At 41.7% G+C, this 26,558-nt stretch overlaps 1 protein-coding gene across 1 annotated transcript in view; it reads left to right on the forward strand.

The window, feature by feature from the left end:
* Positions 1-12,719: 12,719 nt before the first annotated feature.
* CNST (consortin, connexin sorting protein) overlaps positions 12,720-26,558 on the forward strand; it is a 67,556-nt gene continuing 53,717 nt past the window's right edge. Inside the window, exon 1 of the mRNA XM_065401038.1 lies at positions 12,720-13,107. Coding sequence (XP_065257110.1) covers positions 12,720-13,107 — 388 coding nt within the window. The remainder of the gene's footprint in view (positions 13,108-26,558) is intronic.

Genomic DNA, 26,558 nt, shown 5'->3' on the forward strand with positions numbered 1-26,558 from the left:
AACATTGTAAATAGAGCTTCTATTTTCAGTAAAATAATGGAATAAATATCTTTTTGAAAAGTAAATGTCAGCGATATTAGGACTGTGTGTAAAAAGTAGCATAAGTTGATAAAGAATCAATCTTGCCAAAAGACTTATGCTATTTTTGATAGTTAAATAAAAGTGGATGATGATAACACAGTAGATTGAAACATTTGAATTTTAGTTAGGATTTCATAGCAGTATGAAATGTTTATTTAACGAGTCAATGCAAACTGGCTTGTGAACTGAAAACTCAGGCATATAATCAAAGGGTAATATTAAACAGCAACATCTAGGGAAAGCGTGGATGGTTGACTAGCCAATCATACGGATCAGTATTAGATCCAGTCTTATTCAACATCTTTGTTAATGATAACTTAGAGTAAATAAACAGCGTTTTAGTGATATTTGCAGATGATGCTTGTCATAGATACTCTTGCTGGAAGGTTGCAACATAACACTATTGTATTTCCTAGAATTCAGAATAACACACAAAATCCCAAAACAGAGAGAGAAAATGGCATGCTTCCTAAAGCTGAAAGGCACAACTCACACCCACCTTGCTTTAAGCTGGCTCTTTTTATACTGACTCTGATCACACACTTTGTGACAGAGCCCCCTAGCCTACAAGCATGACCAGGACAACACTCCACCACACACTCTTAGGGCAGAGGTTCTCAACCTTTTTCTTTCTGAGTCTTCCCCCACCCCAAATATGCTATAAAAACTTAACAGCCTACCTGTGCCACAACAACTGACTTTTTTGGCATATCCAATAGATTAAAAGGCAGGGCCAGTGTTCGGGGATAGCAAGCAGGGCAATTGTCCCTTGAAGCTAAGTTGCTCAGGCTTCGGCTTCAGCCCCGGGCCCCAGTGAGTCTAACACCGGCCCTACTCTCTGGTTTATTTTGGCAGACCCTCTGAAATCTGTTCACAACCCCCCCGTGGGCCACGGACCCTCAGTTGAGAACTGCTGTCTTAGGGTATGTCTACACTGCAATTAGACACCTGCATCTGGCCTGTGCCAGCTGACTCAGGGTTGTGGAGCTCAGGTGAAGGGGCTGTTTAATTGCGGTGTAAACGTTTAGGCTTGGGCTGGAGCCCGGGCTCTAGAACCCTGAGAGATGGGAGGGTCCCAGAACTTGGGCTGCAGCCCAAATGTCTGCACTGCAATTAAACAGCCCCACAAGCCTGAGTCAGCTGGCAAAGGCCAACTGCAGGTGTCCAATTGTCTTGTTGACATACTCATCAAGTGATAACGTACAATTCAACATAGTCCTCAATACACTGTGATGCTAAATGGGGAGGAATTACAAGTACTTGGGAGGACAGAGAAATACAAAGAGACTCAGGGACTAGGAACATAGGGCTTCAGCCAGCCAGGGGCGGCTCTAGGCACCAGTGCAGCAAGTGCGTGCCTGGGGCGGCAAGCCGCGGGAGGCGGCCTCTCAGTCGCTGTGAGGGTGGCAGTGAGGCCGCCTTCGGCGGCATGCCTGCGGGACGTCCGACGTTCCTGTGGATTCGGCAGCAATTCAGTGGCAGGGACGCCGAAGGCGTGGCACCGGCGGACCTCCCACAGGCATGCCGCCGAATCGGCGTGACCAGCAGACCGCCCACAGGCGCGCCGCCGAAAGCCGCCTGACTGCCGTGCTTGGGGCAGCAAAAAACATAGAGCCACCCCTGCAGCCAGCGCCAGCCAGGCTCCTTCTGCCTCTTGCCAGGGCCTGATGCTAATGCTAATCTGCTAGGAGAAAATATAATTTGAAACATGGATATTAGATGGAGAAGAGAAACTTAGAATGCTGTAATGCAGAGAGAAATTTTAGGGTTGTTATGGAGAACAGATTAGTCATGAGTTTGCGTGTGCCATGGATGATAAAAGGGCCAGTGCAGCTCTGGTCTGAATATGTAAGGGCATCACAACCTTGAAATGGGAGATATTGATATCCCCTCTTTATGGATATGATGCAGCATACCAGGAATGATATCAGTTCTGGCTGCTACGTCACCAAAAAGGTTTATAATTAGGGTTGGTTTTGAGTAGAACAACAGAAGTCATCAGATAGGTGAAGGAACTGACTTTCAAAGGAAGATTAAAAGAGCTAAATATGTATAGTGTAGATGAGAGACATTGGTGAGGAGGAGGAGATGCTTTCAAATGTTTGAAAGATATAATCACCAAGGTCAATACACAGGAGTAAAGGATGAAACTGAGAAAAGGAAAATTTAGGCTGACTACCAGGAAATGATGCCTGATTGTGAGATGTATTAAGCTTTGGAATGTGGAATAGACTCCCAATGCAAGTGGTGGAAACCGCATCACTTCAGACATTTAAATCTAGAATGGACAAAATATTAATACTTCAGAGAACAATCCTGTTTTGGCAGGGGGATAGATTCAGTGACCTAATAGGTCTTTTCCATCTCTGACTTCTACCAGCTTCAATATTCTAAATTCCTAATATTTAATATTTAAGCTGACTTAAAACACACACTACTGTGTCTTATTGCTTTGGAAATTAAGTTTAAAATTTTGTTTAAGAAGTGCTACTTCCAACAAGCTGTATAAAATAGCTCACAGTTTAAACTAATTGTTTGTGCTGCTGGATAATTTGTAACTAAAAAGGCACTGCCTCTCATACTGTGGGTGTCTCTAGTTAGTGTGTCCTTTGGAACTTAAATTGTAGGCATATCTTAATGGCTAGTCATGAAAATCCTATGTTTAACTACGTTCCGTTGTAGTAGTGAGCTGAGGGGTGAAAACATTCTCTAGCAACAACAATCACATTTTATAATCAAAACTGATCTTACAGATGTCATATGGTGATCATGAATTGAAAAAATCATCCGTGCAATTGAATGATTGGATTAGCTAAATTTTATATGCCTTAACTTCTCTCTGAAGGCAGGGCTAATTGAATTTTGTGTTGAATGGACAGACTAATAGCTAAGAGAGGATTTCCCTCCTACTTTCGTTGCTGCTAGTGCCTTGGATAAGGCAGTGGAGGATAAACCTAGTACTGAAACCTCATTCATATATTTAATTATTAGCTTGCTATGTATCTTGTACTTCCTTACTATTTTGTGTGGCACAGAAAGCATGAGACGTACAATTGAGTTATGAATTACTGTACACTTTTCAGTTCACTATCAAATATATATTTTATGTGTACGGCTCATTTAAAAATACCCCAAAACTCTGATTCCTTTAATGTACACTATATTCAGCAAAGCAGGTTAGTTATTTGAGTGGGAAAGCTTCCTGGATCTTAGAAATAATAACTTTCTGTACATGCATGTACACTTAATACTCCACTCTCCTTCTCACCATTCCTCTTTCCTTTAGGTAACTTCAGTCAGTGTCTAATCTTGGATTTCTTAATTTGGAGTGAAGCCCAGAGATGTAATAAAATTTGCACTTGTGGGGATAGGGAAAGAGGAACTGAAGCTTTCTGGAGAAAACTTAAGTGTGAAGATTTAAGAGGAAGGAAAAAATATGCAGAATGTAACAAAGAACTTCAGAAATGCAGATCAAATGCAGTTTCTTGGACACGTCTGATTTTATTCTTTAGTTTAAAATTTCAGTTATTTCCAATAAATATATAATGACAAATACAATAATAATGGTGTTGAAAAGATCAGAAGACAAGCATGTGAAGTCTGGAAATAAATTGTTATGCAGTATAAGATGAGTGAACTCCTAGTTGTTTAAGGTTTAGATCATCAACCAGATGTTCCATGTGTGACAGAGCTAACTGCACTGTTGACCCCTCTTGGTTTCTCTGAGTGTACTGTGACGGGTTAGATCACAGAACCCCCCTTGGGAGCTGCCACCCGATGTGCCAAAACTACTTCTGCCCCTGCTTTCCTGCCCTGTCAGCTTAGGACTTCAGTGCCCTGCCTGGTTTTAGCCAGACTCGCTAGCCTGCTGCAAACCCAGACCCAGGTCTGAATCATGTCTCCTAACAACTGTAGGCTTACTTGAAAGCAGCTTACAGAAGTGTTCTTGTCTTCAACACTCAGATGCCCAACTCCCAATGGGGTCTAAACCCAAATAAATCCGTTTTACCCTGTATAAAGCTTATACAGGGTAAACTCATAAATTGTTCGCCCTCTATAACACTGATAGAGATATGCACAGCTGTTTGCCCCCCAAGGTATTCACACATACTCCGGGTTAACTAATAAGTTAAAAGTGATTTTATTAAATACAGAAAGTAGGATTTAAGTGGTTCCAAGTAGTAACAGACAGAACAAAGTGAGTTACCAAGCAAAATAAAATAAAATGCGCAAATCTATGTCTAATCAAACTGAATACAGATAGTCTCACCCTCAGAGATGCTTCAGTAAGTTTTTTCTCAGACTGGACACCTTCCAGGCCTGGGCAAAATTCTTTCCCTTGGTACAGCTCTTGTTCCAGCTCAGGCGGTAGCTAGAAGATTCTTCATGATGGCTTCTCTGTTCCACCCATTTATATCTTTTGCATAAGGTGGAAATCCTTTGTCCCTCTGCGTTCCCACCCCCGACCTTCTCAATGGAAAAGCACTAGGTTAAAGATGGATTTTAGTTCAGGTGACATGATCACATGTTACTGTAAGACCCCAAGCCTTCATTCCTCCCAGCCTGACTCACAGGAAGGCTTGCCTGCAAACAGAGCCATCCATAGTCAATTGTCCTGGTTGATGGGAGCCATCAAGATTCCAAACCACCATTAATTGCCCACACTTTGCATACTTACAGTAGGCCCTCAGAGTTATATTTCATATTTCTAGTTTTAGATACAAGAGTGATACATTTATAGAAATAGGATGAACACACTCAGTAGATTATAAGCTTTGTAATGATACCTTTCAAGAGACCTTTTGCATGAAGCATATTCCAGTTACATTATATTCACTCATTAGTATATTTTTATAAAATCGTATAGACTGCAACGTCACATGTACCTCCTCAGGTGGTAGGCCTCTTGCCTTTACCTCTCTCAGGGCAGAATCACATGATTCTCCCACTCTTAAACTGGGTACTGACTTGCAGTCCCCTTTATATCAACCATGATCACTGCAGCAGGTCTGGCTTTGGCTCAGACCCTGCAATTCTGTTCCCTTCAGGGGCATGGTAGTGGTATCTAGTAACCAAACAGCTTTCTTAAAGCAAAGTATAATTTATTTAGAACAAAAGCATTTAAGAAAAAAATGTAATGCTTGCTTTTCTCTAACACTTACCATGCCCTGCGTATGAGAAGGCCCAGTTCCTTTAGGCTGCTCTCTAGCGCCTGCCTCTTTCTGTGTCAGCCTGTCCCCTGAACTGCTTCTGACAACTGCCTCCCTCCCATTCCCACTGCACCCTGGAATCAAAACACTAACTGTTTATATCCCTTTGATCTGGTAGGTCCCAGCATTGTGAAACAAGGTTTACAAATTATTGGAGGGAGATAATTTCACAAATCCTGTATCTAACAGCTGGGCCCCTTTATCTTTCTAGTGTGCACTTAACTGTTCTTATCTGGGAACCCATTCTGTTGCTTCCTTGTTTGTTCTTCTCAGAGCCCCAATATAAGTGAGAACAATGGATTCACACTGGAAGGTCTTATAACCAAATATCGAATAACTTCGCCTCGCTGACCTGGTCACATAGTGTTCATACCATTATTACATATCGATATACATAGAATAATATACAGCAATTCCTGCACTATTCATAATATTATTGCATGTCATATGCATTTCTGTCACACTATGTACTTATTTCTGTCAGGCACTGGATGAAAAACAGCTGGCTCATGTTCACCCCTGGTAAAATGGTGATACTAGTTGGGAGAGGACAGTACTTCAAGGAAGTGTCTGAAACTGTTATCCTCTACTGTGGGCATTGATCATCCATGTAGTGTGGAGTTTAAGTCTTATTGGACTCTGCTGCTCTTAGACAAAATAGTGATAGAAAAGGGCATTTTTTGTCCCTATCTTCAGGTAGCTAAAAAAATGCCATCATTCTTCTCTGAAGAGACTATCAAAATGATCTATGCTTTCTCACCTCCAGGTTATATTACTGCAGTACAGAAGGCCCCAAACAAGCTTCAGGATGCAGCATGGTCCAGTGGATAGGGCATCAGACTGGGAATAAAAAAAACATGGGTTCTGTTGCCTGACCTGCCAGAGATCTGTTGTGTTCTTTGGTAAGTCACTTAACCTTGTCTAAGTTCCCCCTCTGTAATACGGGGATAATAATGCTTAACCACATTGAGTGAAACTCTCAAGGCCTAATGGAGGATGTTCTTGGTGGCAGATATTTGGCTATAGAAGTGCCATGTAAAGATCAGGAATACTCCCTGAGCCTTTGCTATTTAAAGAGTCGTATGCAAGAACCATCTTCTAGGTACAGTAACTCCTCACTCAACATCATCCCAGTTAACGTTTTTTGGTTGTTACGTTGCTGATCAATTAGAGAACATGCTCATTTAAAGTTGTGCAGTGCTCCCTTATAACGTTGTTTGGCAGCCACCTGCTTTGTCTACTGCTTGCAGAAAGAGCAGTCCGTTGGAGCTAGCTGGTGGGGGCTTGGAAGCAGGGTGGACCGGCAGCCCCCCATCAGCTCCCCGGTCCCCTAGGTTCCCTGTGCGGCAGCCACCCAGTAGGCTATCAATTGCCGAGCAGTTCAGCTGTCCCTTCCCCCACTGCCGTGTGCTGCTCCTGCCCTCTGCCTTGGAGCTGCTCCCGGGAGCCTCCTGCTTGCTGTGCAGGGGGAGGGGAGGGAAAGAAGGGTGTGTGACGTTGTGCAGTCTATATGGTTTTATAAAAATATGATAATAAGTGAATATAATGTAACTGGGATATGCTTCATGCAAAAGGTCTCGTAAGGTATCATTACAAAGCTTATAAACTACTGAGTGTGATCATCCTATTTGTATAAATGTACCACTCTTGTATCTAAAACTAGAAATATAAAATATAACTCTGAGGGCCTATTGTAATTATGCAAGATGTGGGCCATTAATGGTGGTTTGGAATCTTGATGACTCCCATTAACCAGGATCATTGTCTGAAGATGGCTGTATTTTACCTGTGAGTCTTCCTGTATATGTGTGTGCTGGCAAGTGGGTAATGAAGTCTTGCAGTGACATGTGATCATGTCACCTGAACTGGAATCCATCTTTAAACTGGTGCTTTTCCAGTGAGGGGGGGTGGAAACCCAGAGGGACAAAGGGTTCCCGCCTTATGCAAAAGATATATAAAGGGGTGGAACAGAACAAAGGATGAGAGAGGAGAGCCATCATGAAGAATCCCCTAGCTACTACCTGAGCCGGAACAAGAGCTGTACCAGGGGAAAGAATTGTGCCCAGGCCTGGAAGGTGTCCAGTCTGAGAAAAAACTTACTGAAGCATCTCTGAGGGTGAGATTATCTGTATTCAGTTTGATTAGACATAGATTTGCGCATTTTATTTTATTTTGCTTGGTGACTTACTTTGTTCTTTCTGTTACTACTTGGAACCACTTAAATCCTACTTTCTGTATTTAATAAAATCACTTTTTACTTATTAATTAACTCAGAGTATGTATTAATACCTGGGGGAGCAAACTACTTTGCGTATCTCTCTATCAGTGTTATAGAGGGCGAACAATTTATGAGTTTACCCTGCATAAGCTTTATACAGAGTAAAACGGATTTCTTTGGGTTTAGACCCCATTGGGAGTTGGGCATCTGAGTGCTAAAGACAAGCACACTTCTGTGAGCTGTTTTCGGGTAAACCTGCAGCTTTGGGCCAGGTAATTCAGACCCTGGGTCTGTATTGGAGCAGACGGGAGTGTCTGGCTCAGCAAGACAGAGTGCTGGAGTCCTGAGCTGGCAGGGAAAACAGGGATAGAAGTAGTCTTGGCACATCGGCTGGCAGGTCCCAAGCAGGTTTCTGTGATCCAACCTGTCACAAGGTGCTAATGTCAGGGTATCCCCTTCACCCTGCTTCTGCACCCCTCTCCTTTACCCCATCTCCACAGACCTGGGGGGGGAAGAGGGAAACACAACAGGGCTCAGGACGGAGGGAGCTTGCTGGCAGCAGCTGCTGTCTCAACTTGCTGATCTGCTTAAAAAGGCAGTGTACTTAGAGTGGGGTCAGCGTACTTAAAGGGGCAATGCTGTCTCCCCTCCCTCCATTCCTGCTGCCTTGTAGAGTGTGAGGCTACATTAACAACATGTTAACCCTTGAGGGCTCAGCCGAGTGCTAGTTCATCATTTAGCAGTAAGGCATTCCCTGGGAAATATCCCATCCTCTTCCACCCTCTGACTTCACCATCTCAACCAAGCTTCACAGTCATCATTGCTGTGTACAGTATTAAATTGTTTGTTTAAAACTTATAGTGTGTGTGTGTGTGTGTGTGTGAGTCTTTTGTCTGGTGACAAAAATTTCCCTGGAACCTAACCCCCCCCCCCATTTACATGAATTCTTATGGGGAAATTGGATTTGCTTAACATCATTGTGCTTAAAGTAGCATTTTTCAGGAACAACTACAACATTAAGCGAGGAGTTACTGTAATAATTATTCAATAAGAATTAAAAAAGAAAACCACAGTAGCACTACACAAAAACAAACAATTTTAAAAAAATCAGTTGAAGTAAAGTATCATAAAACAAGTGATGGTGAAGAGCATGGTCCTTAGTGAATTGAAATAAATCAATTTTAAATATAGTGCCAAGATACCACAGTGAAGAGTGGTATAGAAATTCATAAACATTGTTTGCTTCTTTGGTTTTTTAACTTGAAAACATATCTAATTTCCTCCTTTCTAATTTTGTCTTTTTGTCATTATTCCTTGGATTGGACTGGAACTGTAATTACCAGGTCTGGTTTTTATTTTTAACAAAGGCATCAGTCTGTGTAACAACTAGAATCAAAGCACTTTTGTTATCAGCTCCACTTGATGTCAGCACAGTTCTGTTCAATGCTGGCTTTTTCTCAATTCGATAAAGCCAGCAAACTTTGTGTAGGAAGAAGGTCTACAATATTTTGTCAATATATGCTATTATTGTTTTCAGTGACAAACTGTGAAATACTTATTCTTTGGTAACAATTAATTACTGTTTTTCGTTGCACCAGTGAATTAATTTCATTTTTGTTTATTGGGGAAATATTTCTGTACCATGAATTCAAACTGGACAATTAAACATTTTAGACAGAGCTAGACATCATTCCTCAATTCAGAGAACCTAGGTGCACTGCTACACCTGCACCAAGTCTTATTGAAGTCAGCGGAGCTCCACATGGGTGCAGAGAATAGGAGGATTGGAGCCACAGCTGGGTTGGTAGCTAAAAGAAAAAAAATCAGTAAGTTTCTATTTGAAAATTAAGATCCCCACACTGCCCTAAAAGAAGTTTTTGCTGCAGGAATTCTTTCCTGGATGTTTGTTCACTCATTTTGTGAGCAGTGTGAAGGCATATGCTTTTAAAGACCAGTTTTACTGTGGCAAGTAACAAATTTAAAATCATGAATCAACAGAACAGTTGGTCCATGTTGGATGCAGACATTCATCAGTACCTCTTTATAAAGAAAGTATAGTTTTCCTGATGTAGCTAGACATTAAAATAATGGAAGGTGATTTAATTTTTCTGCCTGAAAATTTGCTCCTTCCATGTGGAATATGTTTTTTGAGAGAAAGAGGTGTAGTCTAGTGGTATAAACAAAGGAGTGGAGCCCAGGTACCTCCTAAATTTTAATCATAGCTTTTACAGTGATTCCTTTTTGATGCTGGGCAAGCCACTTTCAGTGTCCCCATGTGTGAAAAGGGGGTAATAGTACTTACCTGCTTTATATGCTGTTATGAGAATTATTTAATATTTGTAAAGCCCTTTGAAATGGAAGAAGCTAAGTATTAAAATATTCATGGAATAATGCTGTGACTTTTGTTTGTTCTTAATGATTGCAGTGTGCACTGGCTTTCTTTGGTTAGACTTTTTAAAAACAGTTTTTCAGTTAATAGGAAGAATAGAACTAATTGAGATAATCTCTGATTTGAACTGTGTATTTGATAGTATTTCTAAAGCTTTTAACAAGCTTTTAGTGTTTGAATATAAAACTTGGCTTGACAGTTCATAGCCCCTGTGATAAATGAAGGGCGGGGTAGCTCCCTTTGATGGACACCCAGCCAGCCAGTTAGCTGTAAAATCCTTCTTGGTAGCTGTTCTCTACTTGCTTTACCTGTAAAGGGTTAAAAAGTCCCCCAGGTAAAGAAAAAAAGTGGGCACCTGACCAAAAGAGCCAATGGGAAGGCTAGAACTTTAAAAACTGGGGGGGGGGGGGAAATTACCCTTTGTCTGTGGTTGTTCTCTCTGGGCTGAAGAGACAGGGCACTAGGAATGCTCTGTAAAGTTTGAAACCAGATATGAAAATCATCCGATCATATCTAGAACTACTTTTAACAACCCAAGTATCTAAGTAAATTAGGAATGTTTAGAAAGACGTGATTAGGTTTATTTCTGTTTATATTTAAGGCTTGTGGACTCCTCTGTGCTAACCCCAGATGCTTTTGTTTGCTTGTAACCTTTAAGCTCAGGTGGGGGACCGCAAGGATTCTAAAAAAAAATACTTTCCACTCCAGGCTTGTATTAAACTCCCAAGGTTACGGCTTTTCTCTGACCTTGGCTTGGTAAACACTGCCACCACCCAAATGCAAAAAACTCCCTTGGACCCAGGAAGGAGCACTTGGGAATTCCTCCCAGTGGGGTACCCTCAAGCCCTTTCACCCCCCTCCTCTGGGGAAGAGCTGAGAAAGAAAACAAAGAAAATTAGCTGTTGCCACCAGCTAATCAAACAGTATATGCACAAACCTCTTAGGACATCCAAAATCCAATCCTGTTCTTAAAAAAGGTAAAAATAACAGGAGTACTTGTGGCACCTTAGAGACTAACAAATTTATTAGAGCATAAGCTTTCGTGGGCTACAGCCCACTTTTGCGGATACAGACTAACACGGCTGCTACTCTGAAACTTAAAAAAGGTAAATTTTATTAAAAACAAAAAGGAAGAAAATAAATCTGGAATTTAGGCTTTTGCTAGATTTTAAAAGAGCAATTCCAAAAAATTAAGCACCCAAAATAGCTTTCTTGGGGTTCAGCTTAAAGGTTACACGCAAACAAAAGCATCCCAGCTGTGGGCTTGCTGCATCAGTTATGATTGTAAAAAAAAAAATTGCTTGAGCCCCAGCACCTCTTTCATTACAAATTAAGAATTGGTAGCCTGGTGTATATGGTGGTTCAACATAATCCCGTTGGTAGCCTCTACTGCCTATGGTCATCTGCTTTTTGCCCTCCTTCCCTCCCTCTTCCCTCCCCCCCCCCCCAATTGAGAGTGCCTAAAGGGCAGGTGACAGTTAGAAAACTACCTCCTTTCCCTCAGGTTCAGTACTCAGTGGTGTTCATGAGGTCTTGGTGGCACATGATGGCAGTATTTACAACTCCTTGTGCCAGGCAATTTGACCCTACCAGTGTTCTCTTTAAATCTAGGGTTCCTTAGGCGCCATTCAATCTTTTGTTCCACTGAAAAGTACTTAAAGGTAAAGCAAAACAAAATCACAGGCACACTTTATTAAGTCTGTATTTCATCTGAAATGTTGATTTCTTTAGGGCCATTACGTAAATCTGGATAAAATATTCTGCTTACGGCTTGTTCTGTAAAATGTCTTCTTCTTTTTTTTGTCCTTAAAATGTTTGGAAGTTTTTCTAAACTTTGCTTTAATACAAGTGTGCAGTGCATTTTTAGGTTTATTATTTAAACACTTCAGATTATTTTTATACTGTGTATGTATTGGAGTGATGCATCATTATGATGGTTTGATAACTTAGGTCATCAGCACTGCGATGCTTGTAAAAGCCAAAGAAGTAAGCAGTCAGTACAAATGTAGAATTACCTCAGTAAGAACAGTACAACTTTCTCTTGTTGGGGTCTACTTTTGCCTTGTTGCACATATCAATTTAATTTCAGCATTCATTGAAACTATGTATGCACAAAAAGGCAAAATTTACCCGAGTTATGGGGGAGGGGTTTGTTTCTTAAAGCTCCATCTGCTGCTTTGTGTGCTGAAAATATGTTTAATGTTCTCTTGAAAACAATGTGATAATTTAATTCAGTAAACAATTTTCCTGTATATTTAACTGTTGTAACAGTGCTCTTTTGCATATCTGAAGTGATTATATGTCTGGCAGAATAGGAGTTCTCTTGTTTGTCTCCCACCATTTTTATTCCTCACCGGCCTTTTTTTACCTCAGTCGAACCACATCTCTTTATTCAACAAAAATTGTTTCATTTTATTTGTTTAAAAATCTAGATAAGGAGTTTATTTCCTAGTTACTGATAATATTGTGAATACTACTGTGGAGGACACACATGTACATACAAATATATAATTGATTCCAGTAAAAAGGCCCACAATGTAGCCTCCTGTCTTCCAGATCAGTATTGACAATGTACATTAATATGGTTTTAACATGTAGAGAAATTTTGTTATATGTGTTGTGATGTGGCAGTAGTGCTGCTGTATTAAGGGCCTCTTAAAATTTTTCAGGAATACATACCTTGGCTAGCTTAATTCTATATTGGCTGAAATTAGACATAAAGACCCTCTCTTCCATATTTGTTAATATTTTTCCTGATTTTATATTTTAGACCTAAAAATCGTTTTGACAGAGTTTAAGCTGTTCAACAAGGGGCGCTCTAATGGATGACGGAGAATTTCCTACAAATGATCTACTGATAGACTTAAAGGACAGACTTCATGCTGGTGACAATGTGGGAAATGTGGGAACTCGTTTGGCTTCTTCATCTGATGAAAATGAAAATCAATTTGATGGTGACAGGAGTGAGGTCCTGACCAGCAGTGACAGTGCAATGGGAATGCATGAAAAGGTTGAGCAGGACAGTATCAATAATAATGAAAATGTGGACAGTGGAGACTGTACACCAAGCTGCAAAGAAGTTGAGACTGAGAAGAATTCTGAAAGTTTCCATATGGACATACATAGAGAGGAAAAGCTTGTTCTAGAAAAATGGACAGATGGAAAAAGAAGTCCAACTTGCAAAAAAGACTCCGTTAGAAAATCTACAGGTACTTTCAAAAATTATATATTCTTGTTTGTTTTGTTTTGAATAATGAAGGTCTGGTTCTATGCCATGAGTCAGTCATATTTACAGCTAATGTACACACTTGTTTTTAATTTCAACAACTTTCAGTAAAATGGTATTATTTATTGACATGCTGACAATAGTAAACGGTTTATTTTTTTTATTATTATTTATTTCTTTCTTTATTTATTTTATTTAGATACAAAATTCAGAGCTCAAAATCTAAACCAGTGAGAGACAGTAAACAATATACACTGGGGAAATAAATGAATGGATAAATTACTGACTGAATTTCTGCCTGAAGTCCAAATACAGAGAACATGTTTCTTGATCATTTGAGTGTTCAAAGGCAAGATTTTGGTGTCCTATTAAGGCATCAACATTTGAAAACTTGGCTTCAGTCACAAAACATTTTGATCTTGGACTGCTATTACCAGAATTTACTTAGGTTTCCCAAGCTTAATAAATACTTCTACTACGTACATCTTGAGTAACACACTGTCCATAAAATGTGTGTAAAGCTGCTGCCAAGTTTTTAGATGGTTTAAAGATCTACAGTTAAATTTGGAAGAGTGAATTATACAAAGTGGCTAAGGATAATTTTTAAAATAATTTTCTATTACATGTTCTGCTTGTTTGAAATGTTCCTTCCCTTTGTGAAAATATGTTTGTGTTGATATTGATTTTATCATGTCAGGTTTTAAACTTTTTGTAGTGTTGCAAAATATACTGGTGAATACAGTACATTTTGTTTTAACCTCATTGGTATCTTGGAGGATTGTTTAAAGGTCGTTGGGTAGGATTCAGTGATGCCCAAGCTGATTTTTTTTCTACAATTTTTTTTTCCTCTTTGTTGTTGAATTTTTGGGCGCTCGGCTGAGAATTAACAGCTAAACTGACTAGCCATGTACAATAGCAGGCATTTTCAAAGTCACTTTTTTCATCTTGCCCTACCAAAGCTACCCACTAAATAATCATTTTGTTTTTCCCTAGAAATGTATGTTTTCAAACTAAGGCTTTACCAAGGCTTTACATTCTGGCGGGTGGTTTTATAACACTTTATTCGCTGTGCCCAAGAATTGTTGCCAGTGTTTTGTAACATTTTCCTTGAAAGATTTTTCAAATAAACCAGGTAGGGTGGAGGAGAAGGGGAACTGTGGTCTGCCAGTGAGATTGGGTGTGCATTTTGGTGAATTTTCAGTTGTTTTCATATTCATATCCTAATTCAAGGCCTAAGGAGATCTATGGTTTGGATAAACATCTAGAAGTTTGGATATTTATCTGAACTTATGGAAACTTCCCCATATGAAAGTCTATGGTCCTCTCCCACACCCATCCTCCCTCCCTACTTGAAAGAAACACTCCAGCAATAGCCTCTTACTACGTATAGTTGTTTCCTTGAAGAAAATGTCCTCCTCCATAGTGTTTGTGCCAGTCCATCTTCAGGATGCCTTTCTTTGTGGCAATGGGGGAGACATAACAAAGCTTGGATTTGAGATATTTTGGTTCAATAATAAATCTGAAGACAAATGAGCACAAAATGCAAGCAGAGAAGAATATATTTTAAAGCATGCGTGCCTTCAAAATAATTGTCAGATATAAGATCTTAAATCCATACAAGTGTAAACAAACCAGAAGCTGATGATTTTAGAATTAAGTTAACTTGAGTGTAGAGTGTGTTTTGACAGATGGACTCTAGTGTTAACATTTTGATTTCATCCATATTTGTTTACAGAGATGTGGGCATTAATGATTCTGCCAGGTATGACCCTGAGCAGCTCAGTAGTGACTATAGGTCTCTGGGAGTGAGGGTGAAAGAGTCAGGGTCACAGGTGGTGGTCTTGTGCACCCTGCCAGCTGAGGGAAAGGGCCCAGGCAGGGACAGATGCATTGTGGAGATGAATGCATGGCTACGCAGATGATGCCGACAAGAGTCCTTTGGCTTTCTTGATCATGGGATTCTGTTCCCTGGAGGAGGACTTCTGGGAAGAGATGGGGTCCATCTGATGAAGGGGAAGAGCATTTTGGGACACCAACTCACCAATCTAGTGCAGAGGGCTTTAAACTAGGTTCAAAGGGGGCAGGTGACAAAAACCAACGGGTAAGTATTTAAAAAAATTTTTTTGTTTTTTTTACCTTGACAGGGGGCTGGAAGTTGGGGATGAAATGGAAGATTACAGTAGGGTCAATAGGAGCAACAAGAAGGAAAACATTGGGGGAATCTGCTCAACATTTTAGATGTCAGTACACAAATGTAAGGCGTCTGAGGAGTAGATGGAAAAACTGGAAGTCTAATTACAAAAGCTAAATTATGACTTAATTGGCATCACAGAGACTTGGTGGGATAAATCTCATGGCTGGAGTATTGGCATAGAGGGGGAGAGCTTGTTCAGGAAGGACAGGCAGGGGAAAAAGGAGCAGTTGTTACATTATACATCAACAATATATACACTTGTTCTGAGGTCCAGGAGGAGGTGGGATGCGGCCCAGTTGAAAGTCTCTGGATGAAGATAGAAGGTGGAAAAAACAGGAGTGACGTCATGGTATGGGTCTATTGTAGACAACCAAATCAGGAAGAGGAGGTGATGAGGAATTTCTAGAACAAATAATAGAAATATCCAAAACACAAGACGTGGTAGTAATGCGGGATTTCAAATACCTAGATATCTGTTGGAAAAGTAATATGGGAAAACACAATAAGTTCTTGGAATGTGTTGGGAACAACTTCTTGTTTCAGAAGGTGGAGGAAGTAAATGGGGAGATAGCCATTTAAGACTTGATTCTGATCAACAAGGAGGAGTTGGTTACAAATCTAAAGATGGACGGCAGCTTTGGTGAAAGTGATTGTGAAATGAGAGATTTCATCATCTAAGGAAAGGAAGGAGTAAGAGCAGCGGAATAGAGACAGTGGATTAAAAAAAGCAGAGTTTAACAAACTGAGAGAACTAGTAGATCCCATGGGAAGAAAACCTAAGAGGGGAAAAGGAATTTGGGAGAGTTGGCAGTTGCTGAAAAACAATATTTAGGGTACAACAGCAAACTATCCTGATGTGAAGAAAATAGTAAGAGGCCAATATGGCTGTAAGGAGCTCTTTAACTATTTGTTTATTTAGAAAATTTTAACAAGTTTACAAATCTTGGCCATCTAAATATCAGACACAATACAACAATCATTACAACAATGAGCTTTTGTTTAGAGAAACTTTTAAATCATTGGATCTCTCTGTTTAACAAGGAGTTACCAAGATGCAGAGTGAGCATCTTTACATTATGCCGACATGTTGTTTATAGTGATTCTGTTAAATTGAGGAAAGTCTCTGATTGCATATATTTAACAGACCAGGCATGGCTATCAAATGTTAATACTGAAAAAACATTAGAACATCAGATGGTTTTGTTGGGATTTTTTTTGCAGGTCAATGTACTTTGAGTACTGAGTACAAGGTAATCAGATATCTCAGCATCTATTTGTGCTCTTACTGTTTTGCTGGGTACATCATTGTGTTAACTTTTCCATAACAACCACCTCCCATATTTTTTTGGAACCATTCCTCTGGAGTTGGATTATTTTTCTTTTTCCAATAGGAGGCTATCTGTAGCCTAGCACCTACTAGCAGATGTGAGATTAATTCTTCATTTCCTTCTGTGTGACTATTTCTGCTAGGAAGCCCCAGGAGGATTACCAAAGGATCATTTGGTAATAAATGTCCAATAATTTGTGATATTTGGTTACAAATTGCATCCCAATACACTCTAATGACAGGACACATCCAACATATATGCATAAAATCTGCTGTTTCACCACAATTTTTCCAACATTTATCCCATTTAATCTCTATTTGTTTTAAACCTAATTGGTGTGAGGTACCATTGAAACAATATCTGAAAGACATTTTCTTTTATTGTGCTACAGACTCTGGTTTCTGGTCCCCTTTTCCAGATCAAACCCCATTCCTCTGTGGTAATTTGTCTGTCCAGATTCTTTTCCAAGTGTTTCATCTATGGACTTTTTTTTCATTACAAAAGTTGTCTGCAAAGATTGATGTAAATGAGTTATAATTTTTCGTTTCCAGATACCATCACTTCTGTTCATTAGCTTTCTTTGTAAAACAGCTTTTCTAGACAGTTGAGAAACATGCCCAACTTGAAAGTTCAAGTACAATGGGCCAGTAGAAGTTAGTTTTGATCTCTAAAAAGGTTAGAAAAGTTTATTTACAGAATAGTTGGCCAATCATTTGTATTCCATGGCGCTCCTAATCTTTAAAGTTTTCTGATTTGTGACTTGGATTATGATCTGGATTATTTGCAATGTCTGTCATTGGCAAGGAAAAATAACTTACTTTATCTCCAGTTCTATCCCAAATCCATGAAGTAGCTTTTGCTAAAGGACGTGTATAAATTTCTGGAGGGTGGGTTTTTTAATTAATCCTTGGGAGTCTAGTGATATTTATATGGCCACAATTTTCTTGTTCAATAGAGAGACCCAGTCTTTGGTTGGGTTAGAACACACACAATCCACTACTGGATTGTGTGTCTTAAACTGGCTGTCTTGTGGTACCATAAAATATTTGGAACAGTTAGTCCACTCTGTTAAATGGGTCTGTTCAAAGTATCTGCATTTACTCTTGGTCTTTTCTTATTCTGTATAGTCTAACAACATCCCTTGTATTCCACATCAGGAACATTTTTATGACCTGAAAATCCAACAGAAATCCTACAAAAGGTGGAAACATGGAAAAATTGCTAAGAATGGGTACCAAAGAATAGCACAAGCATGTAGATATAAAATCAGAAAGTTTAAGGCATAACATGAGTTACATCTAGCCATGGATATAAAAGGCGATAAGAAGAGGTTTTATAAATACCTTAGGAGCAAGAGTCAGACAAAGGAAAGTGTAGGTCCGCTATTTATCAGGGAAGGAGAGCTAATAATGGACAACACCAAGAGCTGAGATGTTTAATGCCTCTTTTGCCTCAGTCTTCACTAAAAAAGTTAATTGTGACCTAGTACTTAACACAGGGGTGGGCAAATTACGGCCCGCGGGCCGCTTCTGGCCTGTCAGACCTTTTAATCCGGCCCTCGAGCTCCCACCACGGAGCAGGTTCGGTGGCTTGCCCTTCTCTGGCGTACCAGCCAGGGAGTGGGGTCGGGGGGCTTTCTGCACGGCTCCTGCAAGCAGCGGCATGTCCCCCCTCCGGCTCCTATGTGTAGGGACAGCCAGCCCAGGGGGCTCCACACGCACGCTGCCCATGCCCCAAGCGCCGCCCCCTGCAGCTGCAGGGGGCACTGCCTGCAGACGGGGCAGCGCGCAGAGCCACACTTCCGCGTAGGAGCCGGAGGGGGGGACGTGCCGCTGCTTCCGGGAGCTGCTTGAGGTAAGCACTACCTGGAGCCTGCACCCCTGCCCCTCCCCCACCATCGCGTGTGCCTCAACCCCCTGCCCCAGCTCTGATCTCACTCCCACCCTCCGAACCCCTTGGTACCAGCCCAGCGCACCCTCCTGCACCCCAAACCCCTCATCCCCTGCTCCATCCCAGAGCCCACACCCCCAGCCGGAGCTCTCAACACTCCCCACCCCTGCACCCTAACCCCCTGCCACAGCCTGGAGCCTCCTCCCATACCCTGAACTCCTCATTTCTGGCCCCACCCCAGAGCCCGCACCCCCAGTCAGAGCCCGCACCCCACCCCCAATTTCGTGAGCATTCATGGCCCGCCATACAATTTTCATACCCAGATGTGGCCCTCAGGCCAAAAAGTTTGCCCACCCCTGGCTTAACACAATTAATCTTAACAACAAGGGGAAAGAAACACAAATCAGAATAGGGAAAGAACAGGTTAAATAATATTTATAAAGTTAGATGTATTTCAGTCAGTACGTCCTGACACAATGTATGCTAAAAGTACTTAAGGAACTAGCTGAAGCAATCTCAGAACCATTAGTGATTATCTTCGATACCTCATGGAGGACAGGTGAAATCCCAGAGAAATGAAGAAGAGCAAATATCGTATCTATATTTAAAAGGAGACTAAAGAGGACCCAGGGAATTATGACCCGTGAGCCTAACTTCGATACCTGGAAAGATACTAAAACAAATTATTAAACAATCCATTTGTATACACCTAGAGGATAATAGAGTGATAAGTAATAGCCATCATGGATTTCTCAAGAAGAAATCATAGAAATGTAAGGCTGGAAGGGACCTAGAAAAGTCATCAAGTTCAACTCTCTGCACTGAGGAAGGACCAAGTAAATTTAGACTCTCTGCCAGATATTTGTCTAACCTGTTTTTAAAACCTCAGATGATAGGGATTCCATAATGAGTTTATCATTTGAAGCTTCCATATCCCCATGAAACCTTATTCCAGTGCTTTAACTAGCCTCACACTTAAAAGTTTTTCCTTTTAACCTACATTTTCCTTGCTGCAGATTAAGCCCATTAGTTCTTGTCCTACCTCCAGTAGATATGGAGAACAATTGATCACCATCCTCTCATAACAGCCCTTAACATAGTTGAAGACTGTTAACGAGTCCCCCCTCAGTCGTCTTTTCTCAAGACTAAACATGCCCAGTTTTTTAAACCTTTCCTCATAGGTCAGGTTTTCTAAACCATTTATCATCTTTGTAGCTCAACTCTGGACTCTCTCCAATTTGTCTATATCTTTCCTTAAGTGTGGTGCCCAGAACTGGACACAGTACTCCAGCTGCGGCCTCACCTGTGCTGAGTAGTAGGACGATTCTCTCCCGTGTCTTGCATATGACACTCCTGTTAATACACCACAGAATGATATTTAGCATGGGAGCATAATGCAGTAAAATCTTATTTCATGATCAAATTAGTGATAAAAAGGTAAGGGATCTGTCATTTGATTTGTAAAAATCTACAGAATCATAATTTCAATGGTATCACCCTCTGCACTGTGGCAATGAGAACTGGCTATCCCCTGGCTCCCAGCTCCAGGTCCTCCGGTTGCTGGAAATTTTAATAATACGTCATTGGAAATGGGTCAAGTTGAGTATCATTCAAAAGCCCCTTTCTCCCATGAATATAATGGTACCAAATATGATAAACCTAGAACAGTTATATATTTGAGAAAATGTTTAAAAATCAATGCTTTTTAAATGATACTTTAACACAGGGATGCATTGCTTTGGTAATCCTAGGGAAGTTAGCCTTGACATCTGTGAGTGAAAACATTTATTTATCTCAGTCATCATCAGTGTCATCTCTGTATAGGGCACTGCTGCTCGACATGTCACACTGATCCTCATCCACACTGCACTCACACATCCCCATACAAGACAGACTGCTGGCCAAACGTTTGCAGGGTGATGAGCATCTGGTCTTTGCATATAAGCATTTGATTAGCTGAAGGATGGATTCAGGAGTGCATGGTACTTCAGACGTAAGTAGTGTGATCTGTTCATCCTCCAAGACCCTTTGTGCCCAATAGGAGAGGGTACTTTTGGATATGCTCTTTCTTCCGGGAGCCATTCCATTGCTGGATAATAGCAGATATAAATGCACCCCTTGTCGGTGGCAGTTTGTCTCCATTTTCTGCTTGGAAAACATCCACCGATGTAGCTCTGCAAGCGTTGTAATGTTGGTCTTCAAATGATAAACTCAGAGCATGAATGCCTCCAGTGAATTTATGACCTCATCAGTGACTGTCTCAGCCAATCCAAGCACCTACAGATTGAGGAAAAAGGCTTTGGAGACTGAACCAAATGAGTTCCAGTCAGATAGCGTGGAACTTTCAGTAGTGTCATATCCTGAAAGGACACGGAAGTCTAGCAGTGCATCAGATTTTAATTGGCCAAGTGATCGGTACAAATCTCTGACCCCTGTGGAGAACCACTAGATACCCCCATCCAGTTTGACAGTGAACCATTGATAATTACCGTATATACTCATTCATAAGCCTAATTTTTTTAGTAAAAAAGGGAAACGCCAGAGAAGGGGGTCGGCTTATGAACGGGTATAGAGAGGGAGAGGTGGGACACAGCCCCTCCCTCCAACAGAGGGAGCAAGGAGAGGCAGCACAGCCAGCAGAGCCAGAAGGGAAGAGGCGGGGCCAGAGTCTCTCCTCTTCTGGCCACGCTCCTTTCCACCCCAGCCTCCGAAGCAGCTGCAGCTCCGGGGCTGGCAGGCTGCAGCTGTGCCACTCAGCCCCAGCCCCCAGAGCAGGCTGTGGCCGCGCCGCCTGGCCCGCTGGAACATGCTGTGGTCGCGCCGCCCAGTCTGGCCCGCCAGAGCAGGCTGTGGCTGTGCTGCCCAGCCTGCCAGAGCAGCTCCAGCCAGGTCAGAGACATCCTCACCTGGCCCTCCCCAGATAAGGTGAGACGGGATGGGATGGGGAGGTGTGGGGGTCCCGGGCTAAGGGTGGGGTCATGTGAGGGGTGGTCACAGGGGTTACTCCCCTGACTCCCAGCTTCTCCCCCCTCGACCCCCTCCCCCCCAAAAAAATTTCCCCACCAGTTGCTGTCCCGGCCCGTCAGGGTAAGCAGCTGGAGCTCTGGGACACTTTGTTTACTTAGGTTTACCTCTGTGCCTGTGGACACTCGAGGTAAACAAACCATCTCAACCCGCCAGCGGCTTATCCTGATGGCCCGGGAGCCAAAGTTTGCTGACCCCTGAATTATAGGGTCGACTTATAAACGGGTTATAAAGTATATACCGAGTATATACGGTATCTTTGGGTATGATTTAGGGCCCTACCAAATTCAAGGGTGTATTTTGGTGAATTTCACAGTCATAGGATTTTAAAAATCATAAATTTCATGATTTCAGATATTTAAATCTGAAATTTCATGGTGTTCTAATTGTAGGGGTCCTGATCCAAAAGGGGGTGGGTCAGAAGGTTATTGTAGGGGTTCACGGTATTGCCACCCTTACTTCAGTGCTGCTGATGGCGGTGATGCTGCCTTCAGAGCTGGGCAGCCGGAGACCGGCAGCTGCTGGCTGGGAGCCCAGCTTGGAAGGCAGCACCACTGCTAGCAGAAGTAAGGATGGCATGGTATGGTATTGCTACCCTTACTTCTGTGCTGCTGCCTTCAGAGCTGGGCCCTTGGCCAGTAGCTGCCACTCTCCAGCCACCGAGCGCTGAAGGCAGTGCAGAAGTAAGGGTGGCAATACCATTAATCCTCCTAAAATAACCTTGCGACACCCTCCCCCCCCCAACTCCCTTTTGGGTCAGGGCCCCCAATTTGAGAAACACTGGTCTCCTCTGAAATCTGTATAGTATAGGATAAAAGTACACAAAAGACCAGATTTCACCGTGGAGACCAGATTTCATGGTCCGTGACGCGTTTTTCACAATGTGAATTTGGTAGGGCCCGAAGTATGATCTTTCAACCAGTTGTGCATCCACCTTATAGTAAATTAATCTAGACTATATTTCCCTAGTTTGCTTATGAGGACATCTTATGGGACTGTGTCATGGGGTCTCTACTCACTGCAGGTGGCCCCTCCTCCTGGCTGTTCTGGGAATTAACTCTCTTCCAGGTCCAATGCCTTCATTTGCAGTCTCACCCAGGAGGTGCAGCTTCCTCTTCATGACTTGGCCCTCTGGCCAGGTCACTAAGTGGTTTCCCCTTCTAGGGTATAGGGTCTCACTGTACTTGCTGTCCAGGCTATGCCACTTTACAAATCTATGTCTAAATTTGTTATCTGCTATCTTCTCCGTGTACTTTTTGGAATTGCTGTTGTCTGGATTTATTTTCTCCGCTTCATGACTTACTGCATTCACAGGGTAAAATCTTGACCCTATCGATGTGAGCTTTGACATTGACTTCAATGAGGCGAGGATTTCACTCAGACTATGAAAACAAAAGGTCCTGTGAAAATCCATATTGACATTTCAAGTAGTGTATCATTAGAGAGACATAAGAAGAATTACAAGGGGAATGTTATAGCATGCTCTGATTGGATCTGTTTCAGTACTATGGCATGGTATAAAAACTTGGGAATTTCTCAGAAAAGCAAATAAATGAATGCTTAGGAAATTGGCTCTGTGACCACCAAGACTTGGAAGATTGGATATTGGGTGATAAAGAAATTATATCTTCTTTGCAGTTAGTTCTCCTCAGTTTGCTCAGTGCACGGTTCCAGAGATTTCACATGAGAAGTGTATCTCTACGTGGAAACTCTAGGCTATATTTGAACTAGGACTGTTGATTAATCGCAGTTAACTCACACGATTACCTCAAAAAATTAATCACGATTAAAAAAATTAATCATGATTAATTGCAGTTATAATTGCACTGTTAAACAATAGCATACCAATTGAAATTTATTACATATTTTGGATGTTTTCCTACATTTTTATATATACTGGATTCTGTGTTGTAATTGAAATCAAAGTGGATATTATTTTTTATTATAAATATTTGCACTATAAAAATGATAAAAGAAATATTTTTCAATTAATCTCATACAAGTACTGTAGTGCAATCTTTGTCGTGAAAGTGCAATTTACAAATGTAGATTTTTTTTGTTACATAACTGCACTCAAAAACAAAACAATGTAAAACGTCAGAGCCTACTAGTCCACTCAGTCCTACTTCTTGTTCAGCCAATTGCTAAGACAAACAAATTTGTTTACATTTACAGGAGATACTGCTGCCTGCTTCTTATTTACAAAGTCATCTGAAAGTGAGAACAGGTGTTTGCATGACACTTTTGTAGCTAACGTTGCAAGGTATTTACATGCCAGATATGCTAAACTAGGGATCGGCAACCTTTGACACGCGGCTCACCAGGGTAACCACCCTAGCAGGCCGAGCCAGTTTGTTTACCTGTCGCGTCTGCAGGTTAGGCCGATCGCGGCTCCCACTGTGTCTAAAGATCTGCCTGATAACTGAAAGCCCAGTTTACTGTATATACCAGGGATCGGCAACCTTTGGCATGCGGCACGCCAGGGTAAGCACCCTGGTGGGCCGGACCGGTTTGTTTACCTGCCTGCTCCAGGCCAATGGGGGTGGCAGGAAGCGGCGGCAAGCACATCCCTCAGCCCGCACCGCTTCCCGCAGCCCCTATTGGCCTGGAGCGGCGAACCGCAGGCAGTGGGAGCCGCGATCGGCTGAACCTGCGGACGTGGTAAGTAAACAAAACGGCCCAGCCCGGCAGGGTGCTTACCCTGGCGGGCCACTTGCCAAAGGTTGCCGATCCCTGTGCTAAACATTCATATGTCCCTTCAAGCTTCAGCCACTATTCCAGAGGACATGCTTCCATGCTGATGGTGCTCGTTAAAAAAATAATGCGTTAATTAAATTTGTGATTGAACTCCTTGTGAGAGAATTGTATGTCTCCTGTTCTGTTTTACCCACATTCTGCCATATATTTCATGTTATAGCAGTCTCGGATGATGACCCAGCACATGTTCATTTTAAGAACACTTTCGCTGCAGATTTGACAAAACGGAAAGAAGGTGAGATTTCTAAAAATAGCTACAGCACTCGACCCAAGTTTTAAGAATCTGAAGTGCCGTCCAAAATCTGAGGGACGAGGTGTGGCGCATGCTTTCAGAAGTCTTAAAAGAGCAACACTCAGATGTGGAAGCTACATTACCCGAACCACCAAAAAAGAAAACCAATCTTCTGCTGGTGGCATCTGACTCAGATAATGAAAATGAACATGCGTCGGTCCGCTCGGCTTTGGTTCGCTATCGAGCAGAACCCATCATCAGCATGGACGCATGCCCTCTGGAATGGTGGTTGAAGCATGAAGAGACATATGAATCTTTAGCGCATCTGGCACGTAAATATCTTGTGATGCTGGCTACAACAGTGCCATGCGAACGCCTGTTCTCACTTTCAGGTGACATTGTAGACAAGAAGCAGGCAGCATTATCTCCTGCAAATTGTAACCAAACTTGTTTGTCTGAGCAATTGGCTGAAGTAGGACTGAGTTGATTTGTAGGCTCTCAAGTTTTACATTGTTTTATTTTTGAATGCAGTTATTTTTTTTGTACATAATTCTATATTTTTAAGTTCAGCTTTGATGATAAAGAGATTGCACTACAGTACTTGTATTAGGTGAATTGAAAAATACTATTTTGTTTACAGTGCAAATATTTGTAATAAAAAATAAATATAAAGTGAGCACTGTAAACTGTATTCTGTGTTGTAATTGAAATCAATATATTAGAAAATGTAGAAAACATCCAAAAATATTTAAATAAATGGTATTCTATTATTGTTTAACAGCACGATTAATCGTGATTAATTTTTTTAATCGCTTGACCGCCTAAAACAAATACAAGCCCTAATGACTGAAAGTGTTCAGATGGTCAATTAAGGCCACCCAGACAACTAATTCTGTCCCCTGACACCATTCTGAGAACAACCAGAAAATCTGAGATAGCTTTATCCTTCTATCACACAAGTTAATGAAAAGTAAAAGGGAAGTATTAACACTTTTTGTGGTCGCTAATGAACTTAATTTGTGTATGGATGGATAAAATAGTTTGAGTTTCGGGTGGTTGTTAGATTACATGATTTTGTGTGTGTGTGTGTGCGCGTGCACGTGCAAAATGGAACCTTTATACCTGGAAATTCCATGATTTTAAAATTTTTGTGTTTAAGAAAATTGTCATGTTCATTTAAGGCAGGAGTTCTCAACCTTTTTCTTTCTAAGCTGTGCCTCCTCCCCCGCCCCCCCCCCCCCGCCCCCCAAAAATGCTGTAAAAACTCCATGGCCCACCTGTGCCAAAACAACTGTTTTTCTGCATATAAAAGCCAGGGTTGGCATTAGGGGATAGCAAGCAGGGCAATTACCTGGGGCCTCATGCCACAGGGGGACGTGCAAAGCTGAGTTGCTCAGGCTTTGGTGTCAGCTCCGTGTGGTGGGGCTTAGGGCCCCAGGCTTCAGCCCCATGCAGTGGGGCTTCATCTTTCTTCTCTGGGCCCCAGCAAGTTGAATGCTGGCCCTGCTTGGCGGACCCCCTGAACCAGCTCACAGCCCTCCCAGTGGGCCCCAGACTCCTGGTTGAGAACCATGGATTTAAGGGACCTTTGGCTGAAATAACTGATAGATTCTTTCAGCCTTCATTTTTAATTAACAAAGTTATTAATTGGATATTAGGAAACACTATTTCACTAGGAGGGTGGTGAAGCACTGGAATGCGTTACCTAGGGAGGTGGTGGAATCTCCTTCCTTGGAGGTTTTTAAGGCCCGGCTTGACAAAGCCCTGGCTGGGATGATTTAGTTGGGAGTTGGTCCTGCTTTGAGCAGGGGGTTGGACTAGATGACCTCCTGAGGTCCCTTCCAACCCTGATATTCTATGATTCTATGATTCTAAAGTTTACTTTGGGAATTTCCCTATGTTTATAAAAATATTTAAGAATTTTGTAGTAACAGGACTCCTTGCAGATACTGTGAGCTGTTCATATAAACATGGAACTCCTTGATGTTACTTGTGCCGTCCCTTTCTGG

The sequence above is a fragment of the Emys orbicularis genome, chromosome 3, assembly GCF_028017835.1.
Source record: "Emys orbicularis isolate rEmyOrb1 chromosome 3, rEmyOrb1.hap1, whole genome shotgun sequence".
NCBI lineage: Eukaryota > Metazoa > Chordata > Testudines > Emydidae > Emys > Emys orbicularis.